General features: G+C 41.5%; 1 protein-coding gene across 2 annotated transcripts in view; it reads right to left on the reverse strand.

Annotated features, from left to right (window-relative positions):
* The window catches only part of Hs6st3 (heparan sulfate 6-O-sulfotransferase 3), a 684,501-nt gene extending 662,550 nt beyond the window's left edge, over window positions 1-21,951 (reverse strand). For both annotated transcript variants that reach the window (XR_013109211.1, XM_034498270.2), the window contains exon 1: window positions 21,251-21,951. Coding sequence is in view for 1 of the 2 variants with exons in the window: in XM_034498270.2 (XP_034354161.1) it covers window positions 21,251-21,951 (701 nt within the window). In the remaining variant the exon portion in view is untranslated. The remainder of the gene's footprint in view (window positions 1-21,250) is intronic.
* Between the last annotated feature and the right edge of the window lie 267 nt (window positions 21,952-22,218).

Genomic DNA, 22,218 nt, shown 5'->3' on the forward strand with positions numbered 1-22,218 from the left:
GTGTGCATGTATGTGTATGTGTGCGTAAATATGTGCGCATGCATGTGAAGGCAAGGATAGGACACCAGCTGTCTTCCTCCAGAGCTTCTCCATCTTGGATATTTTGTATGTTTTATTTTGTTTGTTTGTTTGTTTTGTGTTTGATAAAGGGTTTTTCTGTGTAGCCCTGGATGTCCTGGAACTTAATCTGTAGACCAGGATGGCCTAGAACTCACAGAGATCTTCCTGCCTCTGTGTCCTGAGTGCTGGGATTAAAGGCATGCACCATAACCACCAGGACTCCATCTTGTTTTTGAGACAGGGCCTCTCTCTAAACCTAGATCTTACTGGTCAACAAGCCCAAAAATCCCCCTGTCTCTCTCCCAAGCTTGAGGAGTACCGGATTGCTGTGCCCTGTCTCTCTCCCCAGTTCAAGGATTACAGGGTCTTTGTGCTCTTTTTCCAGCAGTCTTGGGGCCTGAACTCAGGTCTTCATGCTTCCTTACAGTAAACTGTTACTGACTGTCCCATGTCACCAGCTCTGAAGTTGTTCCTAGTGTTTGGTCACAGCAATGAAAACTGTGACAGGCAGCAGGAGGAAGGCTTTATTCAGTCCTCTCTGCCCTCCCTGCCTCCACTCCGTAGCACATGCTGCATGTTATAACTGCCTGGAGAAAATCAGTGTCTGATACAGTTTGATCTCAGGGCCAGCACAGAACCAAGAGCCTGCACACAGCTCATGTACATCCCAGGCACTTTCTTGTCCTTCTCTCCTGTTAAGAAGTGACATGTGACATCCCCGAGCATCAGCATAGGACCCAATCAACATTAGTAGTACATGCTCCACCTTCTGCAGCCTCCTGTCCGGGCTCTCTTGGGCCACTTTTATTCTTCATTCCTCTGCCTTTCTTGGCCTCCTGTAACCTCAGTGACAGTGAAGCAGCACTTCACTTGTGGGTCAGCTTCCAATCCTCCTCCAGAATGGAAAGACAGAAGATCCTAAACAAATGTGAGCATCTCTCCAAATGTAGAGAAGAAAGCATCAGACCAACCCTGAAAGCTGTAAACATCTTCTAGCACATCCTCCTGAGCCATCTCATCACCAGTGGTCTGCAGTGGTCTAACCTTGCTTTATAAAGGTGAATTACCTCCTTAGGGAAACCCTGCTTCTCAGAACCCTCTCGACTCATATCCTGACTCAGGTTCAGCTTAGTCATAGTGAGTTCCGGTTCACGTCCTATATTCCTTATGACATCTTCTGCCTGATGGAAAATCTTACACACTCAGCAACACTGGTGACAAAATTTTCCATCAAATGGGAGACATCGGATAATAGAGACTTGGTGTCTTCAGAACCAATGGCTAAAACTGAAAGAATATTTTAAGATAGAAAACAAGTAGATGTCATTGGCAAATGTTATTTTGTTCATAATGCAAAATGAAATGTAGCTTCCTGTTAAACACAGTAGCAAGTTATGCATCAAGCCCATGGATACTTTGTTTCACACAGTGCTGCCCTCCGATATCTTCAATGCCCCCAAATACCTATGGCCCCTGTGAAATACTAAAATATTACAACTCAAGGCGCCGGTCTCTGCAGAGCACTGTTCATTTTCCCTACATTCCCATTCACCTTTGTTATCTATTTTCTGGAGCACATGTCTGCTTTTGTTCGTTACCCATGGGGCTAGCAGCATGCTCGCAGAGAAAAAGAACTAGACAGAGACAGACAGCAGGAGACTGGGGCAGAACCTAGGAAGCCAAGGTGGAAGCCGCAGTCACTTCATAGCCCAGAACAAGATGCAATACCTACCTTATCCCTACAGTATTCTTGGCAAAATCACCCCATGAAAGTCAAGATTTAGGGTAAAGAGACGGGGTTAAGAATCTTCTCTTGAGGGCTGGAGAGATGGCTCAGCAGTTACAAGCACTCACTGCTCTTCCAAGAGGTCCTGAGTTCAATTCCCAGCAACCACATAGTGGCTCACTACCGTCTGTAATGGGGGATTGGATGCCCTCTTCTGGTGTATATGAAGACAGCAATAGTATACTCACATATATAAAAATAAATAAATCTGAAAAAAAAAAGAATCTTCTCTTGAAGAAGGGAGGAAATATATCCTAATATTTACAGAAATGTTTTAACAATGGCTTTACTGCTTAAAATTTTTAATTCTAAATTTTATATTTACACAAAAATTATTTTCTTCAGTCCAGCATATTACCAAAATGTGCTATATATACCATGCTACTTTCAACTTAGTGTTACACTCCTTACTTGTCAACTAATTCTAATCATTTATTTTTTTGTTCATTGCTGCAAATATTTGCACTCATTTTTAAAGTCTGGCCTCCTTGGAACTTTTTATTAACATTTCTGATTTCAATGCCAGAAACTGAGCTGAATATTGTGATATACAATCATTTTCAAATAATTTTGTCTCTGACTTACTTAACTATGATTTTATTCTCAGAAAGCCAGGACCAAGTCTTCTCTACAGTGCCTGGTTCTGGGTTCTTAGGTAAAATTAGAAGTTATTGTCTCTCTGTGGTCAGTCAGTCTGTGGTTGTAAAATATTTCTTACAAAGAAATGGTTTTGGTGTATCGGGTTTTATGTTTCAGTTTCCCACCCTGTCCATCTCCCTGTCTCTCCTCCTGTAATTTACAACATCTGACATGAAGCCTCAGTCCCACTCAACGCCCCCCCCCAGCCTTGACCACACACGTGAGCACACAACTGGTCTAATCCTATGCATCATCTCTTCCTGGCCTTGTACCTGTGATCCAACAATTGACTTCCACTCTCTTTTGAAACCCACTTTCTGTTGCTTTCGTACCTGAAATTAAATACAGTTCTGCTCTTAACTTCTCTCATTTTTGAAACCTGCTTTAAGAATTTGTGGAATCAGATTTGAGAATGAACATTATGAAGGAAGACGGATTTTTTTTCCCACACAGATTTTTGGAAACACGAGGGATAGAACATCATGTATGGTCACATGAGGAGCATCAGATGATGTCAGAAGACAGAAAGGGGCAGTTAAAAACATGGGCAAGGGTCTTTATTAAAGTTTCCATGGGAAAAACAATGAAGCAGGGTAGTTATTTTCTCTTCCTCATTTTATCCTGCCCAGGAGCCAGAAACTGTCTATAGTTGTCTAGTAACTACTGTTAGGGTGATTAAGTTAACAAATGATAGTGGCATTGAAGAGTCCATTAAAGCACTTAGGTAAGTTATCATGCCATGCAGGTCATTAGTGCACTCCACAGGCATCATGGCTGGACACAACTGTTGAGTGCTTCCTTCTTGCAGAAGCTAGGACACAGTAATGGTACACATGCATTGGTGATAACCAACCACTCTCTAGTTGGGTGTATGACCCACTCAACAGGATGAAAGTCATGCCTAGTACCAGAAACCTAGCCAAATACTCAGGTCTAGTGGTGGCAGGTTAACCAGCAGTAGAACCTATAACCATTAATTTATTGAACAGATATAATCCTTAACTACATTCTAATTATTCATTCTTATATTTTCAGATAAGTGTGGTTCTTACCACTCATCAAGGAAATTTCTCTTTGCAAAAATGGAGACCATTAAAGAAAACCACAACCAATCAAAATGAGAGTTGTAGCCCCGTCCCAACTGATACATCTATGAAACAACTTCCACACCTAAGGCTTGGGGATTGTAGTAAAAGAAGGGACAGAAAGATTTTAAGAGCCAGAGGATCAGGGAGTTTGCTGTGAGATTGTGTCTCTTACTAATCAGGAGCTACACCTATAAAGTCTCAGTATGACTGCCAAAATGTGAGCTGAACAAGATCAATAATAGACGTGTGAATGTGGACAAGGGCAAGCTCAGCAGGCGTCAGTTACACGCAATGTACTACAGGCAACTGAGGAATGAAGAGAGTGGGGAAAGAGTCTTCCCAAGGAAGAGCACACCAACTGGTTAGTCACTACCCATTGGTTTCCGAAAACAAAACATACACATATGTAACACACAGTCTGAGAAGTATTAAGTTGTCTTAAGTATTTAGGGGTGTGAGTGTGCACTAGTGTGTGTGTGTGTGTGTGTGTGTGTGTGTGTGTGTGTGTAACAGCAATGAAAAAAAGAGAGTCCATAAATTTGAAAGAGAGGGAAAAACATAGAAAGGAGGAAAGGGAAAGAGGAAATGAGGTAATTATGTAACAATCTCAAAAACAAAAGCTATATCTCTTGGAAGTGTTATGGGCTCTGCATTGAGTGGTTTTCTCCTGAGCAGTGTGCCAGAAGGTGAGTCATTTACTTTATCTCCAAGTTGGATGAATGTGGGAAGGCCAGCAGCACCTCCAGGGACAACAGAACTGAGTGTGAGTTCTCATCACACTCATACTCAGCACACACCAGGAGTTTCACACACCTGTGGGTCTCATCCACGCAAATCTGCCACCCTAGCACTGACCAGCAAGTGCTACGCCGTGCCTCGGACAAGCAGCTCCTAAGCAAGCCAAGACTGCTCTGCCAACAGGTCATTACTGCCATGTGGGACAGACTAGATGTTTCTCCTGCTCTAAAATCACTTCCTGCTTTCTTTGCAATTAGCTTTGTCTGTACAAAACAGCGCAGCAGGTCCTCTCATCCTAAATCAGCCCCAGCAAAGAATTATGGTCTGAGTTCCCCTTCATGACGTGCTAACCTAAAGATGTAGTTTATCTCTGTCACAAAAAAAGCACAACAATAAAAGTATGAATTTTATGGGTGCTGGAGCCATGACTCAGCAGTTCACAGTATTTTCTGCTCTTACAGAGGACACAAGTTCAGTTCCCAGCACCCACACTAGGCAAGGCACCTGTAAATCCAACCCCAGGGCATCTGACCATTTATTCTGGCTCTGCAGGCACCTGCACTCACCACACATGTGAATGTCCATGCACGCATGAGCACACACACCACAATAAATCCAAAAAAAAAAAAAAAAAAAAAAAAAAAAAAACCACAGTTTTTGAATCATATCCTCAAAAAGGAAAAACAACAGAGAAACACAAAGACATTTTGAACATACTCATACCAAATCTCCAGAGTGGGGTAAGTGCCTATAGGTCTAAATAAAAGCATGCATTTAGATCAGTCTTTTATGTCATGTTATTCCCTATTTTAAAAGAAGTTGGTCACTACTTTAGCAAGTTAGAGAGCTGAACGTGTATTTTCACACTTTCAACTTTATCTTTGTCATTCCTCAATTTTGAAACGCCATAAAAGTTGAATAATATATCCATTGCATTTCCAAAGTCCAACTTCCTTTTCTTTTCTATTTTATATTAAAAGACTTCCCATCCTACATGTAGATTTAAGTTGTATACTACTTTATTCTATGCAAAGTGCTTCTATGTGCATTTTCTTAACCCATAGCAACATAGAGAAGGACACACATGGACTCATCTAAATGGCCTAATAATTTGCCAAATAAAGTTAGACTTGCTTACTTTCATTTGTCCATTAATTCGAACACTGGTTTTTGACAGCTATGTGTGCCAGGCACTATTCTAGGCCAAGAAGGAAACAAAATAGAATCATTGTCCTTGGAAGACGCTGGCAGGAAGGAATTCATATAGAGAAGTAAGCAAGAGCACATGGAAGCCCAAATTAAAACCATGCTTGCGGCCGGGCGGTGGTGGCTCACGCCTTTAATCCCAGCACTTGGGTGGCAGAGGCAGGCCGATTTCTGAGTTTGAGGCCAGCCTGGTCTACAGAGTGAGTTCCAGGACAGCCAGGGCTACACAGAGTAACCCTGTCTCGAAAAAACAAAACAAAACAAAACAAAACAAAAGTTTGCTGAACTTCAAATTTGCAACTATTTGCAAGACACAATTCTTCCCTCCTAATCTAAATTACACAGTATAAAAATCCTCTTTCCCATTGAGTAGTTTAATTTTTGCAACTTAACTCTCTTTGAGTTTCCAAAGGATCTCAGACTGTTGCAACTCTGAGTGATTCAGTTGCTAACTGTCAAAATATGATTCAGTAACTCTCGGTCCAGGACAGTAGTGTAGATAATCAGGGAAGACTCCTCCAATCCCTTCAAACTCACAACATACACAAACCTCGGTGGGGTGCGAAGAGAAAAGGAGGAAGAGAAGAAAAGAAGAGAAAAGAGGAGAGGGGGAGAGGAGAGGAGATGAGAGGAGAGAAGTCAATTCCAATGTAGAATAGTAAACACGAAAAGTTGGGGAAAGTGGTACTGTGCGTACAATTTGAAATATCATGATGGGCTTCATTAATATGTAAAACTGTTAAACTGGAAGAAGGAATAAGAGAGGAAAAGAATGAAAGAAAGATGGGAGGAAGGAGATTAAGACAGGGAGAGGAAAGAAAAGGGGTGTGAACTGGGGCAAGTGTTGGTGTCATAGCTCAATGATAGAGCACCATGCCAAGTGCATGAAAGGCCCTGGATTATAGCCCCAGCATCAGAAAAGGAAAGGAAAGACATTCAAACCTGGAGCACAACATACCTAGAGAACCGTAAAGTACTAATTAACAATGTTGAACAAGTATACACCTTAAATATAACAGCTGTCCGCCCACACACATTTCCTATAGGAAAGTGTTTCAAATTGTTCAGCCTAGCTGGTTTCAGGCCACTCACTAGTAAGTTAACTAGTTCCATGTATCGTTAGTAATTGATGACTTGCTCGTGAAAGTGCAGAGACAGCACTACCACAGACCTAACACAATGAATATCTTAGTAGAATGAAATTAGCAAATGAATTGTTACAGATCAATAGGTGTTGAAGAGAAAATTACAACGATAGTAAAGCTTAAATAATTTATACACTGTATTGATTTTTTCATTATATTAATTATTCTTTATAGCACACATAAGGAACTTGGGGAATAAAACCTTCAAAGCAAAGAGATTTATCTGCAGTGATGTTTAGGCTTCAACCTAAATGTGAAAGGCAAACAGTATACCTTGATAGTCCCGAATATTTCATGTTAATAAACTCAGTACTTCCAATGCACCAAATTCCTCCATGTTGTTAAAACTTCTCCTACACAGATGCCTTTTATAGATACCATTGGAAGTAGCAACAGAGAAATCTTAGCAAAAATATTAGAAATAGAAGTCAGAGTTGGAACGTTTCCATCATCTCGGTGCTGGAGCCAGAGGCAGGAGGATAGTGAGCTGAAGGCCACCTTGAGCTACACAGTGAGATGCAGGCTACCCTAGGGAGATCTTGTCTCAAGCAAGCATACAAAAAATTACAAATAGGATCCCTATGGGGCCGCCTCTCTAAGTGTGTATATAGACAGTTTAACGCAACAGGTGAGGCTCTGTGAGAAAGAAAGAGTCCCTGATACCTTGGCTTAGTTTTTTAAAGTAGCTGGACTTAAATACAGTTCAACAAGTACTTAGAACAAGGTACTTAAAACGGATAGGTTGTATGACCAGCAGAAGTTACTTCCGAAGGCAAGTGATCATGATAAGAAACAAAGGCCTGAATGCAACCTTATTTCCAGGCTGCTCAGACTCGGCTGAATCACAAAGCAGTGAGCTGGACAGAACCTGGGGGGATGCTGTGTACTGACAGGCAGTGAAAGCTGCCCTGCTCTCCCCTGATCACTCAAAATCCTTCCTATGGATAGGAGAACAACACACTTACATGGATCCCAACTGGGGAATGTGTATGGATATTTAATTGGATATTGCCTTTACTATCTATAAATAGTAACAGTCTGTCCATAGCATTTGACTCTCAGAAGTAAAGCAATAACTATGGTTCCTGTGCCTACTAACTCTATTTTAAAATCTTCCAGAGTTCAATGCTAGAATATTTTTAATTTGTTTTTAATTAGTATACAAAGTAACAGATTTCCTTATAGCACTTTCCTACTTATTTAGCTTTAGTTGATCACACACACACACACACACACACACACACACACACACACACAGTCTCCCCACTGCCCCTATAGTAGTCTGCCACCAGGAATATGCCCGTTTTCACTTTCATATCACATGACTCTCCTCCACTCTCTTCATTAAAGCATCTTTTGTCACATGTCATGGGCCACTACCTAGTGTTTTGGCCTTTACCCACAGCTACTCTCAGGCAAATACAAAAATTTTATAATATTTTGCATAGAGAGATTCTGGAATGTGTACTTTAAAGAACAACGTGCCTCCGGCAAATACATACAGCTATATTTCAGATGCCTTTCAAAATTAAAAGTAAATAAATTCAGATAATTTCAGATGACATTTCTATTTCTCCCTCTCTTCATCTCTTCTTTCTCTTCCTACATTTCACAGAACAAATGCTCATAAATGTTACTCTGAAGACTCTGAACACTCCTGAGAGAGAGTGAGCATCCAATCCCATAAACACAATTTTGCAGACTCCAGCCACTTTTGCACACTGCTTGTCATGCTTGAACTAATATTGCTCTATAACTCTAAATATATAAAATGCTGCACACAGGTGTAATATAAAATGTTATCTACTGTGCATCCTAACATGGATCTAACAGCTCAAGTCTGTCACTATTAACCAGCTGGTTCAGGTGCATTCTGATGACATGAAGCAAATTAGCATGGTTATTTATTTATTTATTTATTTTAGCAAACATCTCTGCAGTGACTTTCCTTTTGTTAATCTGTTCTTCATCTTATTCTGACAAAGACTGAGGCATCCGTAAAGCAATGAAGAAACCTCAAACAATTTGAAGACACAGTGTAAGTCACTCCCCAAGTTCAGTCCATCCATCCCTGAAACTCTGGGCTCCTTTCCATCCTTCTCTGTCTCAAGGTCTTCTGTGCCTGTTAGCTTCCAAGTAGAGTTGCTCAGTGCAAGACAATGGGACAAGATGGGCAAGCAAGAGGAGAAAGTGGTCAGATATAGCCTCCCAACTCTATCTCCCTCTGCCTTGATCAGGTCCACAATTCCAGCACAAGGAGATTCTCACAAAAGCTCTTATCCATATGCCTCTTCTTGGGTTTCTCCTACTGAGACAGGAGATCCTGTTAGCTACCCTCTTACAACAGGTATAAAAACATCTGTCTTTCCTGTTGCTACTTCATATCCAGTTGGTGTCCATTTGGGCTAACAGTCTTCCTTTGTTATTAATTAAAAGGGTCCTGGGGGTACAATGTCCTTCCCTTTAAAATCCCAGCTGGTGCTAGACCTTTACTAATAAAGCCAGAAATGCTGTGAAATTGCAACATGTTGCAAAAGAGAAGGTATTTGTTAATAAATACATAGCAGCAACATTTAAATCAGTAGCCTGTTGGATAGCTTGTAGCCTCTTATAAATACACAAAGGAGACCAAGTTCTGTCTTCTCCACTCAATGTTGCCTCCTTTCTCCTTCCGTTCTCTTTGGTTCCTCCTCTTGATTACTTTGGTCTTTCTCCTCTTCTGTCACCATTTACAGTCCACACCATCACTCTGCTCTTTTCTCCTCCCCAGATGACCTTGATCTTTACTAAAATATGGGTGTCCTCTCCGGTTGCCATCCACCCATGAAGTTCTAACTCCTTAAAACCATGTTTGCATTTCTTTACATGTCCGTTTTTGCTTTAGACAGAAACCATAAAAATCCTACAGGGTTCTAATTGCGATCTATCAAATAGGCTTGTAATTACATACCCAGAATCTTTAATTCTTTGGAATAATACTCTGTAAATTTAATGAATAAATACCAAGGAAATCAAGGTGATTGACATTCTTGTGTTCATAAGAAATTAGAATGCACAGCCCAACATAAATCCACAGTGTTAGATCAAGGGTTCTTAAAACAAATGACAGTACTTACCAATAAAAGCATGGTTAGATATTAATAATAGCAATGAACTAAAAATATTTATGTGCCCACAGGCAACTAATTCAATTTCACTGCAGGACTTTTTCATGTATAAATTTAATTGTGTATGTTTAAGCATTTTATTGCTATTTCATTAATTTCCCATTAGAAAAAAAGTGGTGTGCTTTGGGGGAAACCCTTCCTTTTCCATTTAACTAAGTACCCACTGAGTATCCTTAGTAGCCTAGGAGTCAACATTTACTTTTATCTTCTATGGCCATTTCTTTTGAATCACAGCCCATCTGTTAACTTTTATACTATTTAGATAAAGATTCTAGACTCCAAAAGGATACCATAGGTTTAGCTTTCGTTTTATCTTTGCACAATGTAGGATGTCTTGGTATGACTTTCTAACTTTGTTCCTAACTCTGTTTTAAGGTCACTATATAGGTTACTAATGCTTAGATTATAATGTAAGATATTACACTCTCACCACTCCTGATTTTCCAGAACATAAATGGAATGCAGAACATGTGATTGATAACCCCAGGTCACATAACAAGAAACTGAACCACATTAAAGTCCCTGGCATTTGCCTTTGGAATCTACACTCTTAAACTTTAGTCTAACCATGAATAAGACAGCAGCAGTGTTCTCAGCCACTATAAGTTTCCCATTCGATTTCTGCAGTTTATCTTGAGGACATTTTCCTAATTCATTATCTCTTACATTGGTCCCACAACATCACATTCTCCAACTAGATCAAGCCAGTTCAGACTCTAATAACTGGTTTGACCAGCAATGGTCACAAGTCTAAATATGTGTAAGATTATGTAGTCCTCTGTTCTCCACCCATCTTCTCATTTCAACCTGTTTTTTTTTCTAAATTAAAAATATATAATGAAATAACCTTTCCAAAATTTAGTGTATCTGTGTGTTCCCAGATGAGTTGCTGATGTCTCTCTTACATTATAAGAGGAGAATCTTCCAGAAATAGTCCAATAAGCCTTATTTTTCTTTCCTTCCTGTAGAGAGAAGACTTTGTGTGTTGTATGTTAACCTGTCAATTAAAAAGCCTATGGCCTATAGCTTAGACAGGAAATAGAAGTGGAACATCCAGGAGAGAGAAAGGATTCTGAGATTGAGCTGGGCAGGATATTTGATGGGAAGATATAAGGAGAAAGATGCATGGCACCTGGGCATAGGTAACCAGCCGTGGGGCAGAATGTAGGTTAAAGTAAGTAGGATACTTTAAATTTAATAGGATCTAGTCAGAGAAGAGCCTAGCTATATGGCCAAGGTATTTGTAAATATATTCTGAGTCTGAGTCTTATTTCTGGGAGCATGAGGCTGAGAGGAAGAACCTGAGCTAACTTCTATTAACTGGCTCCCAATGTGGAACACAAACCCACAACTGAGACTAAGCATCTCATGCTCTACCAACTGAGCTCTCCAGGGAATAGATTTGGTCTCTTTAAAATAATTAATAATAATAATAATAATAATAATAATAATAATAATAATAAATGAAAGAAAAAAAAAACAGACCAAAGCCAAAACTTCCCAGAAGAACAACACAAGACAAATGGCTGAGAAGGAGATTTCTTAGCCAAGGAGCAAGAACCTGCAGAGAGATAGTACACAAAGAGGCTTTTTAAAGAAACCTCTACTAAACCTAAAAACAAAACACAGAAGTTGGGGCTTCTCCTATGGGCAAAGCACAGTGGTGGCCAGCCAAGGGGAAAAACAGCTCCAGGTCACACACGGGCTGAATGCAGTTGGTGCAGAGGCTGATGGCAAAACCCATGGAGATTTCCCAGAGACCACAGTTGTGGGATAAATCCGTTGAGGTTCTCGCAAGCTTGGCGTGGCAGGCAGGTCCCATCCTGTGCTATTGGAAATAATGCTCTGAGCTCATGGCTTTCAAAATCTCAGCTCTAGTTTGGCTGCTGCAGCCAGAGTTGGGTGAAAGGTCAAAATGCTTCTTCCTGTAAATAAAGGGATGGGGACATGGCCAGGCTCAAAACGGCATCTGAGTTAAATAACAGCAGACACAGGAAACAGAGGCAGGCAGATCTCTGTGAATTCTAGACCAGCCTGGTCTACACAATAAAGTCAGGGTGGTACCTTCTGATGATAGATATGGCCACTTACAAATGATAGTCTAAAATTCAAAATGTCACATTTTTTTCTTAAGAATACTATGGAGGTTTTGCTTAATAAAATAGAAATACAATCCTTAATAATTTAAAAAAATAAATAGACATCAATCTTGAAATTATATAAAGAGAAAGGAAAATGTAGATGTATTTATCCACAAAGATATTAATCTCCAAAGACAATAGAAAGAAATGGGAATTGATATAAATGTTTTCAAGAATACAGAGATAATAATTAAATAAAGCCAGGACTTTGGTCTCGATAATTAGGAGACAAAGGCAGGGACAGATAGGTTCTTTGTGAGTTCAAGACCAGCCTAATTTACAGAGCAAATTCAACTCAGCCCAAGCTACACAGAGAAACCTCATCTCAACAAACAACAATAATAATTGTTTTTAATTGTTCTAATTGCTTTAAATTATTCAAATGAAGGTGGTTATAAGTTCTATGGTTGAGATGGTATTACAAATCCCCTATGATAGAGGTCAAAATAAAGCAGACCTAGACAGAAAAGAGGCTGCTAGATTGGATCAATCTATAATTTTTAATTACTTCAGACTGCCAAAGAAAAGATACGCTATGTTGGAAAAGAGGCTCCAGGTTTGTGTTAATAGGAAAGAAAAGGAGGCTTTTGACTTTTTCCAAAAATAATGAGAATCAGATTTGATAGAGGGAGACCCCCTGAAGATCTTGACTGCAGTCAGGAAGAAATCAAGAAGACCAAACAGGACAGGTAACATGATTTGTCAATCCTGCTACCTGGGAAGAGCCCTAACATGGCTGGGACATAAAAATGTCTCTAAACAGAACATAAACTATACACAGCCAATGGATCTTGTTGGCTACAGAGTACTCAAGATTCACTATGCCATCCTTTCATGAATGGAAATTGATATTGCAGTTTGATTATATGATCAGACTAAATCCTAATAAAAACGGTTGTCTTTCACTTGCTCAAAGAGCGAGAAATCATGCCTAACTGATCTGTGCACCCTGCAGGTTCCATACAAATGTCTTTTAGAACTATGTATTGCTCACAGAGTTTGTATATTGAAGAATAGAAGACCAGGAGAGCAACCCTGACAGAATTCACCCTCAAGGATACTGAGATGCTGAGACACGCTGTGCCAGCTCCCTAATCAGTCCTGCCTCAAACTGATGCTATTTCCAGAGACTTGCTTCTAGAACAGCTTTAAAGAGGCCTGCTCATCCCAGATGCCCGTGGTTCATCCAGCCATTCAGACTGTTCCAGTTGGGACTTCTGTTAAGCCCTGAACTTTCTCAATACATAGAGACTGAACAGCAAGTGATGCAGCTAGCTTTCTTAAGAATAACTGTTTTTCTAATTTGGGGAAGCCCAGAACAAGAATTCTTCACCCTAATTCAACAGGAAGCAATTATAAGAAGACCGTCGGCCCAGTCCCTTAAGCTGAGGTGAATAGTTTTGGTCACTTTATGAATTATGAATATGTTGTCATTTTAGGGGATGACCTACCAATAATTATGATCTTGAAAATGGAGGAAACTAAATAGGAGTTAGATTCAGGGATTTCTTTTCTCTTTCCCTTTCCTTTTCTCTGTCTTTTTGTCTTTATTCCTCAGATAAGGAAAAGGGGTTGAAAAGAAAAGGGGGTACAAAATATTATAAGACATTAGGCTAATTGGGGTAGATCATTGAATCTACTCCTAAACAAATAAACATAAAACCATTATGCCCTTAACCTTTCATAGGTAGAGATCTTTATATTTTGATGCAGAATTAAGGTTATATTTTGTTACACTGGTACATAATTTTGTGTATTGATACAGGTTTAAGGTTTTTCTTGGTATAAATCTTTATATTTGATATAAAATTTAAGGTTAATTTTGCTACAACATACTGTATATTATTTTTCAACTCCCAAATAGGCATTGTGCCTATGCAACTCATTTAAAAATTACAGGTTATGAACTATTGTGGATAGGTAAAAAATACAAATTAATAATCATATAGCATTCACGTGGCTTTATTAGATACTATTTTAGCTAATTACAATAAACTATTTTCAAGGTTATTCAGATAACAAATAACTAAGAATGAACAATGTTTGACAATTTGGTTGTGCTATAAATAGTTAAATGGTCTTCAAAGCCTCAGAGATCCACTGGAAATAGCACTTAAAATTGCTTCATTATTAAAAGATCTTTTGACTATGAGACAAGTCTGCTCCTGACAGTGCCCCATTGCACTTCAAGGAAGATGATGAACATCAATAACCCCCAGATGGAGTTGCTTCAATTATGACAGGCTAGCCACAGGGCAAAGAAAATGCTCATGCCTTAACTACCGACAAATCTGTTCAGAAAGGACAAACAGATGCAGGGTAGTCAGTTGCCAAGCTCTGCCAAAACAGGGTAAGCAAGGACTTTGTAATTCCTGCTTCACGTAAGGCCTGTCAGATATCCTGGGCCAGAAGGCTAAAGATGAATGCTCCAATACTATAGAGAATATTGAAGACTATCCAGCCAACCAGCTGTCTCTGTCATTTCTTAATTTTTGGAAGCTGTGTTCTTGTGTTTCCTAAATATTTACTCAGATAATATTTATTCCTTCTCAGAACTCTGATAGGGTTGAAGACTAAATGGTCATGGCCTCACAATTTGGCTTAGTTGCTGAGGATATAAGAAGATGTTCTAGGTCTAAAAAGATGTTTTTCAGATGATAATGCAAATTAAGGTAGAAATTGAGTTAGGTTACAAGATTTTAAATAGGATAGATAATAAAATTTTTTTCCCTTAATTGCCAAAATACTATGGATTGGACATTGTACATGTATATCATACCTTATGGTTTTTGTAATTGTTATAATTGTATTCGATTTATATTTAAAAGAAATAGAACCCTCTATTGAACTAAAAAGGGGGAATTGTAGAGAAAATATCTTGTATGTTGTATGAATGCATCACTTGTCAATTGAAAAGCCTATGGCCCAAGGCTTAGGCAGGAAATAGAGATAGGACATTGGGAAAAGGATAGAATTCTGGGATAGAGCTGGCCAGGCAGGATATTTGATGGGAAGATATAAGGAGACAGATGCATGGCACCTGAGCACAGGTAACCAGCCATGTGGCAGAATGTAGGTTAAAGTAAGTAGGATACTTTAAATTTAATAGGAACTAGTCAGAGAAGAGCCTAGCTATATGACCAAGGTATTTGTAAATATATTCTGAGTCTGAGTCTGAGTCTTATTTCTGGGAGCATGGGGCTGAGAGGAAGAACAGGGGCTAACTTTACACTTTCGCTCTTTTCTCTGGATTATCAGGAGATGTAGCATCTTGTTAACTGTGGATCTCAATTGCTAACAAGTAGAATTTACACCCAAAATCACAATCATGAAGCTAAGTGTCTGATAGTTTTCTAAAGGACCACAGTCATGTCAATTACACCATAATTTTTAAAGGCAATCTAAAAGCAGGCATTTACTGGGCCTCTTCCATGGCTTAATCTCTGTGCTGAGCACTTCAGGTGTGTTTTACAAAGTAACAGTATATGCCACAGGAAGATTAAAAACAAATAACACACTCTAAGCTAACAGCATTGAATACATTTCCCAACATATTGTTAAATGCCCAGCTATAACTGATATAAAGTGCCATGAGCCAATTAAAATCACCAGAGAATTTATCCATGATATGGGACATCTAGCAAATTCAAATACAAAATAAAAGAATATACATGTATTCATATGTATTTGTGTGTGTGTGTGTGTGTGTGTGTGTGTGTGTGTGTTTCCTGTTTAACTGCTTAAATAAAAACCGTACCCGATAATGTCTCTTAAAGTCACATTAGGTTTTGAAGGTTTTGACAGTCCCAAACTATTTAATTCATTATCAAGCATATATAGCTTTCAAATACTGTAAGTTCTGGTTGTCCTTAGTCAAATTAAGATGATAATAATTAGCTTTGTGGACTCATAGAAGAGTCTGAGATTAAGCAAAACCACATTGTTGGCTAAATTTACCTATCTTCTAATTATCTGTCAAACATGTCTGTATCTCTGAAGTTGAGCTTATCAAAAACTCTACAGTAACCAGCAAGAGAGGGGAAGAAATATGTCAGCTATTACAATTAACTACTTGCAATTTGTATCCTCACCACTCAAAAGTCCAAACGTGTTTAGAGTCTTCCTGACTTGTAGCAAATGGTAGTTCTGGGGAGGGGACTTGAAGGGAACCTGCCATTAACACGTTAAGTGGATGCGGTGTGCAGACAGGACAAAACCTCACCTGTTTAGTTTTACACTGCACACAAACCTTGTGGTAACAAAATTAACCTTCTTGGCAGTTCAACCTCTTTAATTAGAAGAGACAGCAAACTGATTATGCGCTCTAAAGCAGTGCAGGCTGTAATATTCTAGACTCTTTGAATCAGAGCACGGCAGAAGACGTATATTTTAGCGTGCTGTCTAAAGGCAAAAGAGGATGAGGTTTCAAAGTAGTTCTGTCTGTTTGTTCCTTTGTTTTAGGACAAGTTGTGCTATGTTTTCCCATCTTCTCGTTTTGTATTTATTAAGTAAACAGTGTCATTAGTGCGCCTCGCTGCTCTGGCCTCTGAATGTGTAAAACGGTCTCTTCTTTCCGATTGTACTTCACCTTCACCGACACTGCCGTGTAGAAATATTTATAGATGCTGCAGAGCTGACTGGTTCCTTCATAAGCTCACTTGTTCTTTTCAGTTCATGATAGAGAGAAGGAGAGAAGATATCTTAAATGCAGCTTAGATTTGAACTAAGCCTTCTAAAAATAAAAGGGTGTCTTTTCCCAGGAAGGAATTTCATCGCCACAGTTAACCAGAAGCTGCTCAAGTGCCCTCTGCTAAGGACAAGGCCACTTCACAGAGTTCATGCTCACATTTGAAGACAGCTACACATTTTATAAAGTTCTTTCTCAAGTTGAAATTCCACCAAGACTCATCCTGGCTCTACATTCGGGGTTAATGCAAAACACGTCTCCCTCACCTTCCTCACCTTCTTCTTTGAGTACTGAAGGCAGTTCTAATGGTTCTGTTCCTGCTCCCCATTGTCACAGTAAATATTACCAATGCCTTCAGCTGCTGTGAACATGGCTTTCAGGTGCTGTCAGTCAAGATGAATTGTCATTTGCTTGGAAGCTTTGCTTCAGTTGAATGCAAAGATGCCTGAAGGCTCCTTTCTTTCGTGCTTGAACCATTGAAGAGCCTGTGATCTACCTACAGCACCCTATTCTCTGATCTCACACACTCACCCAGGTACACACACACACACACACACACACACACACACACACGTAAGTCATGGAATTGGTTCTGTGGTACAAAGTGAGTCACAGAACCTTATTCTGACCACAGTGACTGGCTGAAAAAATAGTCACAAGGTCCAAGAGAAATTAACTCCAGTTAATTTCTCCAAGTTAACTGGAGTTAATTTCTCCAAGATTACAAATTGGAGCCCAGCAGTGGCCCGCTAACCTCTTTCCCTGAGGAACATTTAGACATGAAAACCATCTTCCTGGCTCATGTATTGGGGTGCTTTTCTAGAACATGCACAGGATGTGGGGAGAAAGACTCCATGTTTCCATTGCTCAAACCATCTCCACACTTTCCCGTTCTGTTGTACACTTACATAAGTCAGCAACCCTCCTCAAATTGAAGTAGGTTTATATCACTTGCAGCCCATAATACTACCTAGTACCAAATTCACAGGACATCAGTCATCCTAGTAGATCAATAGAGCATGAGTAATAAGAGACAAAGATCCCCTCCTCATCCTACAGAAGGATACGGAAGAACATCTTTGACCATTGTGTAAGAAAGATGATGATACCCACTTACCAAGGTTAGAGCTACCTTCCCTAACAAGCAGGCTCACACAAGATTGGCACTGCTCAAACTCCATTCCCAGACGACTGGAACTCCTGACACATTAGTAGGTTTAAGACAGTCTTCTCCATGACACATGGACAGAGAAATTACAATATTCAAAGCACTGGATACAATGACAAAATGAAGACTTGAATCTCCGAAGGACACCCTGGGAATACCATCTCACCTTCTCAGTGTTAGAATGCACATCAAAACTGGGGAGTGCATTATCTCTGCGGTGGTTTTTATCTTTTTGTATTTTGTCATAAAATGCTATGATTCGATCCATGCTCAACAATGGTAAAAAGAATCCTCCTAAAAGACCGAGTCACACAGATAAAGGGGAGGAAACTCGGTAAACAGAAGCAGAGACTGAGGAGAGCACGTACTGGGACTCGAGTTCAGAACCCCAAGGCCGGTATAAAGCCAGTCTGTGGTGATATCTGTAATCCCAGCATTCCTGTGGCAAGATGGAAGGCACAGAAAGAAGAATCTAAAAGGCTCACAAGTCAGTTAGCCTGGCATAAACATCTGCTAACAAGAGACTTGACTCGAGCAAGATAGAGAGGCCAAGAACTGACACATGAGTTTGTCCTCTGACCTGCACAAGCACCCCACGGCAAGTACATGCCCAACCCATGGTATGCACATGCCCAACCCTCTTATGCCCCCCCACACACATAGGATTTTTTTAAAGAAAAGAATGCATAACCCACTGAGGAAATAATGAAGGGGGAAACGTCACATGCAAAAGAAGAAATCCTTAGTAAGATGATTTTAAACAAAGAGAAGCCACCTTGCTTTTGGTTTCCTATCCAGTCCCAATTGTTGTCTGTGTCAGATTCACCTTTGAACCACCCCCAAGGTCTTGCTCCTTCCTGGGCCTATGAAATCCATATGATGTGCCCTTCAGTTCTCCTATGATCCCTCAGAGTCAGCTTTCCCTCTTCTGTTTCTTGTCCAAGTGTCCCTCCCTCTGCTCTCACTACCCAATTCCTATAGACACAGATATTAAGTACTATATACCATCATATTGTACTATGTATACATACTATGTTATACATGCTATAGATTAGCTATTTGGTTCTCGTAACAGCTATATGGGACATCCTAACTATTATTTACATTGCAAAGTAGGGGGAAATGTGTGAGTCAGACTTGGGAAGAGTGTAACTTACTCCTAATACAGAGAACATTCGAGATCCACTTTCTTCCAACTCCAGAGTCTTACATTTACCCATGATCCACAAGGGCATTGATCCTTAAGAGAAAGGGGGAGGGGCTGCCAAGAGAGGACCAGAAGCAGAGTGCCCAGGGAAATAAAACCAACAGGCGTTCCTTCGCAGTTTTGCTCGGAGTCAGCCCTATTTGAAGTAGAACCTTGTTCCCATTATGTAGCAATAGATTATCTGCCATTTTGCATTGTGGAAATGTACCCTCCATTATCCAGGCTAATCTTGTTGACTGTAGAATGCTGTACACAGACATTACAATGACAGACAACTAATTCAATCTTCTCTGCTAGCGAGATGCTACTATTAATGTCTCCTCAATTCCTCCCCTATAGCTTTTGATGCAGGGGGTGGGGGGGGGGCCTCACACACATCACAGCTATTCCTTCCTAGAGTATCTGGAAGGAAAGTCACTGAGATTCACTGGGGAAAACGGACAAGGTGGGAAGAAAGGAGGTCATACAAAGAGACTCAAAATGCCACCAAAATGGAAAGCAAAACCGTGCATGATGATGACCTGATAACTCGTGGCGCCAAACCCAACTACTTCATATGTCCCATCCTCCTCAACACCTGTAAATCTTCATATATCCACCACGACATGGCTCTATTTTGTTTCGTTTTATTACTGACACTCATTGAAGGTCACGGGGGTTTTGATGTGCTAATGAAAGACTCCACTTTTACTACAATGGACAAAATGAAACAGGCTCTCAAACTCTTTGGGATCAACCAGGAATGTCTAATATCCAAGTCAAAGGCCACACCATGGAGTGATGTGTAGCAGGGGCACAGTCATTGAAGTGACAGTGCTATGTAGTGGGGAGACTGAGTGTAATGCTTACTTTAGAAGTTTTAAGCTAAAACGCAATGGTGGGTTCTAAAACAACATAAAATATAAAAATATTTACAGGTGCAAACCCCTTCAAACACACTAAGGGAGGGAAGACTACCAGTTTCTTATTCTAGCCAATTTCTATCAAACAGAGACAGGAGATGACGCATTTTAAAAACCTGCCAGAGTAAAAGGAAAAAAATCCTATAATGAAAGTCCACTCGTTCTCAGAGAAATGAAGTAGAATTAGATGCTCCAATCCTGGCAAATTTCAGAATCGGGGCAGTTTCCAATAAATGAAGCTTCTCCATAATGTCAAATGCAAAAGGCTATCTGATACCAGCATATTGAGCAGACGTTTCCGTTCCCGTTTCCTTACACCAAATTGTTTGAAACCTTTGAGATAAAAACTTCAATAAAACTAGTGTTCTGATCTTTTAATATTTTATTCCCTTGAGCATCAGATTAATCTCCAGATGGCAATGGGCAGAACGAGCAACCAACCGTGTTCTTAAGCCCCATGCTTCTCTCAAAGGACGATAATATAAGCAGCCGTGTTGGCAGCAGAGACTTGAAACTTTCTCAACCCTCAACAGCAGTACTGCTGTAACCGGCTAGCGTTCCTCTTAGTTATTAGACCTTTGTATCCACTCAGCACACACCCAGGCACACAGTAGGCATTTAACAAATAATGTTTAAATAAACTGTTGGAATGGCTTAAGGGGGAAAGCCATTCCAACTACTAAGTCTTACTAAGAACAGCATGACTCTGAATCCTGGCATTACACAGCAACAACGGCCGTCTCCAGAATTAGGGCTATCACAGTGGAGCACGAATTTGCACGTGTGTATCTTCAAAGCGGCATCAAGAGGATTGTTCTCTAGGCTGGCAAGCAGCCACCGCCACCGGAGAGCCCACTTATGAGGGGATTATGCTCCAGCCTCATTATTCCTGAAAAACTCTGTGCTTGCATCCCCAGCTCCCCCATTCTTTGGGTTTCTACCACATAATTTAAGTTCAAGACTCTGACCTCTCTAGTCCAACCCAGACTCTGGCTATTCCATAGCTGTTCTTGAGTGTCTCCTTCAAATACTTCACCACACGGTGCTAGGCACCGAGCAGAATGCACATCAGGATGGCCGTGGACACATCTGAAGGTGACAGTGGATGGCAAGAAACAGTGGAGCACTGGGAAGGAAACCAGCTCAAGACCCCCGTGGTATTGTAGTGGTTTCTCACCCTTCACCCAAATTCTCTGCCTACCCTTTGGAAACCGCTGCCAAACAAGGGAGCACAACGTGGGACTGGCGGGGTCGGGACTTGGGGAAGGGAGTGAGGCTCGGGAAACCAACCGACGCCTGACGGGACGGGACAGTACCTGGTGTGGCTGTGGTTGCGGGGACAATCCTTCTTCTCCATGATGGCCGGCACGCAGTTGGTGAGCTCGGTCCAGTCGGCATGCAGCCCGCAGCTCCAGCCGGTGGAGAAGCGGGAGAAGAGCCAGGTCTCCTTCTTGCCCGGCCGGTGGCAGGTGCACTTTTTCTGGCCAGCTTTGCAGCTGCATGGCTGCTCCAGGCGAATGTTCTTCACCAGGTGCCGGCCGAACGTGGTGCCTCCGGTCTTCTGGATGTGCAGGAACACGATCACGTCGCGCCCTTTGATGTTGAAATCCACGAAGCGGGTCAGGTCCTTCAGGGTGAAGTTGAAGCGCGGCACGAACCGGGGCAAGGAGCCGTTTTCGGGCGCCTCGGGGTCCGGCTCCTCCTCCTCTTCCTCCTCCTCCTCCGGGTCCCCCGGATCCTCATCTTCATCCTCCGGAGCCGCGACTCCACGAGACCCCTCGGGCGGTCCTCGGGGTGGCGGTGGCAGCTGGGGCCGCCGCTCCCACTCATCCGGGGATGCCTGTGCCCGTCGGGCAGGACTAGGGACAGCGGGCGGGCGGGCCTCCCCGGAGCGGAGCTGCTCCCCGAAGTTGGTGCAGGAGCTGGTGCAGGAAGGGGACACGTACTGGTACATGATGACCACGAAGAGGAGAGTGAGCACCGGCGTCAGCAGCCACTTGTTGAACCTTTCATCCATGGTCCCGCTCTCAGGCCGGCAGGTGAGGTGGCTGCGGCGGCAGCGGCGCGATCGGGCGCCTGCTCGGAAGTTTCGGGGACTCCGGGGCGCGGCTCGGAGCCCGCCGCTCCTCCATGCCCCTGCCGCCGAAGAGCGCGGCTGTCTGGCTGCCCCGCCGCACTCCGCGGCTGGCGGAGCCGGGGCCTACGAGCGGAGCCGGGAAGACGGGCGCCGGCGGCGGCGGCGGCTAAGGCGTGGGGCTCCTCGAGATCCCTGGGGCGCCGGGCT

This window comes from Arvicanthis niloticus, chromosome 3 (assembly GCF_011762505.2).
Source record: "Arvicanthis niloticus isolate mArvNil1 chromosome 3, mArvNil1.pat.X, whole genome shotgun sequence".
NCBI lineage: Eukaryota > Metazoa > Chordata > Mammalia > Rodentia > Muridae > Arvicanthis > Arvicanthis niloticus.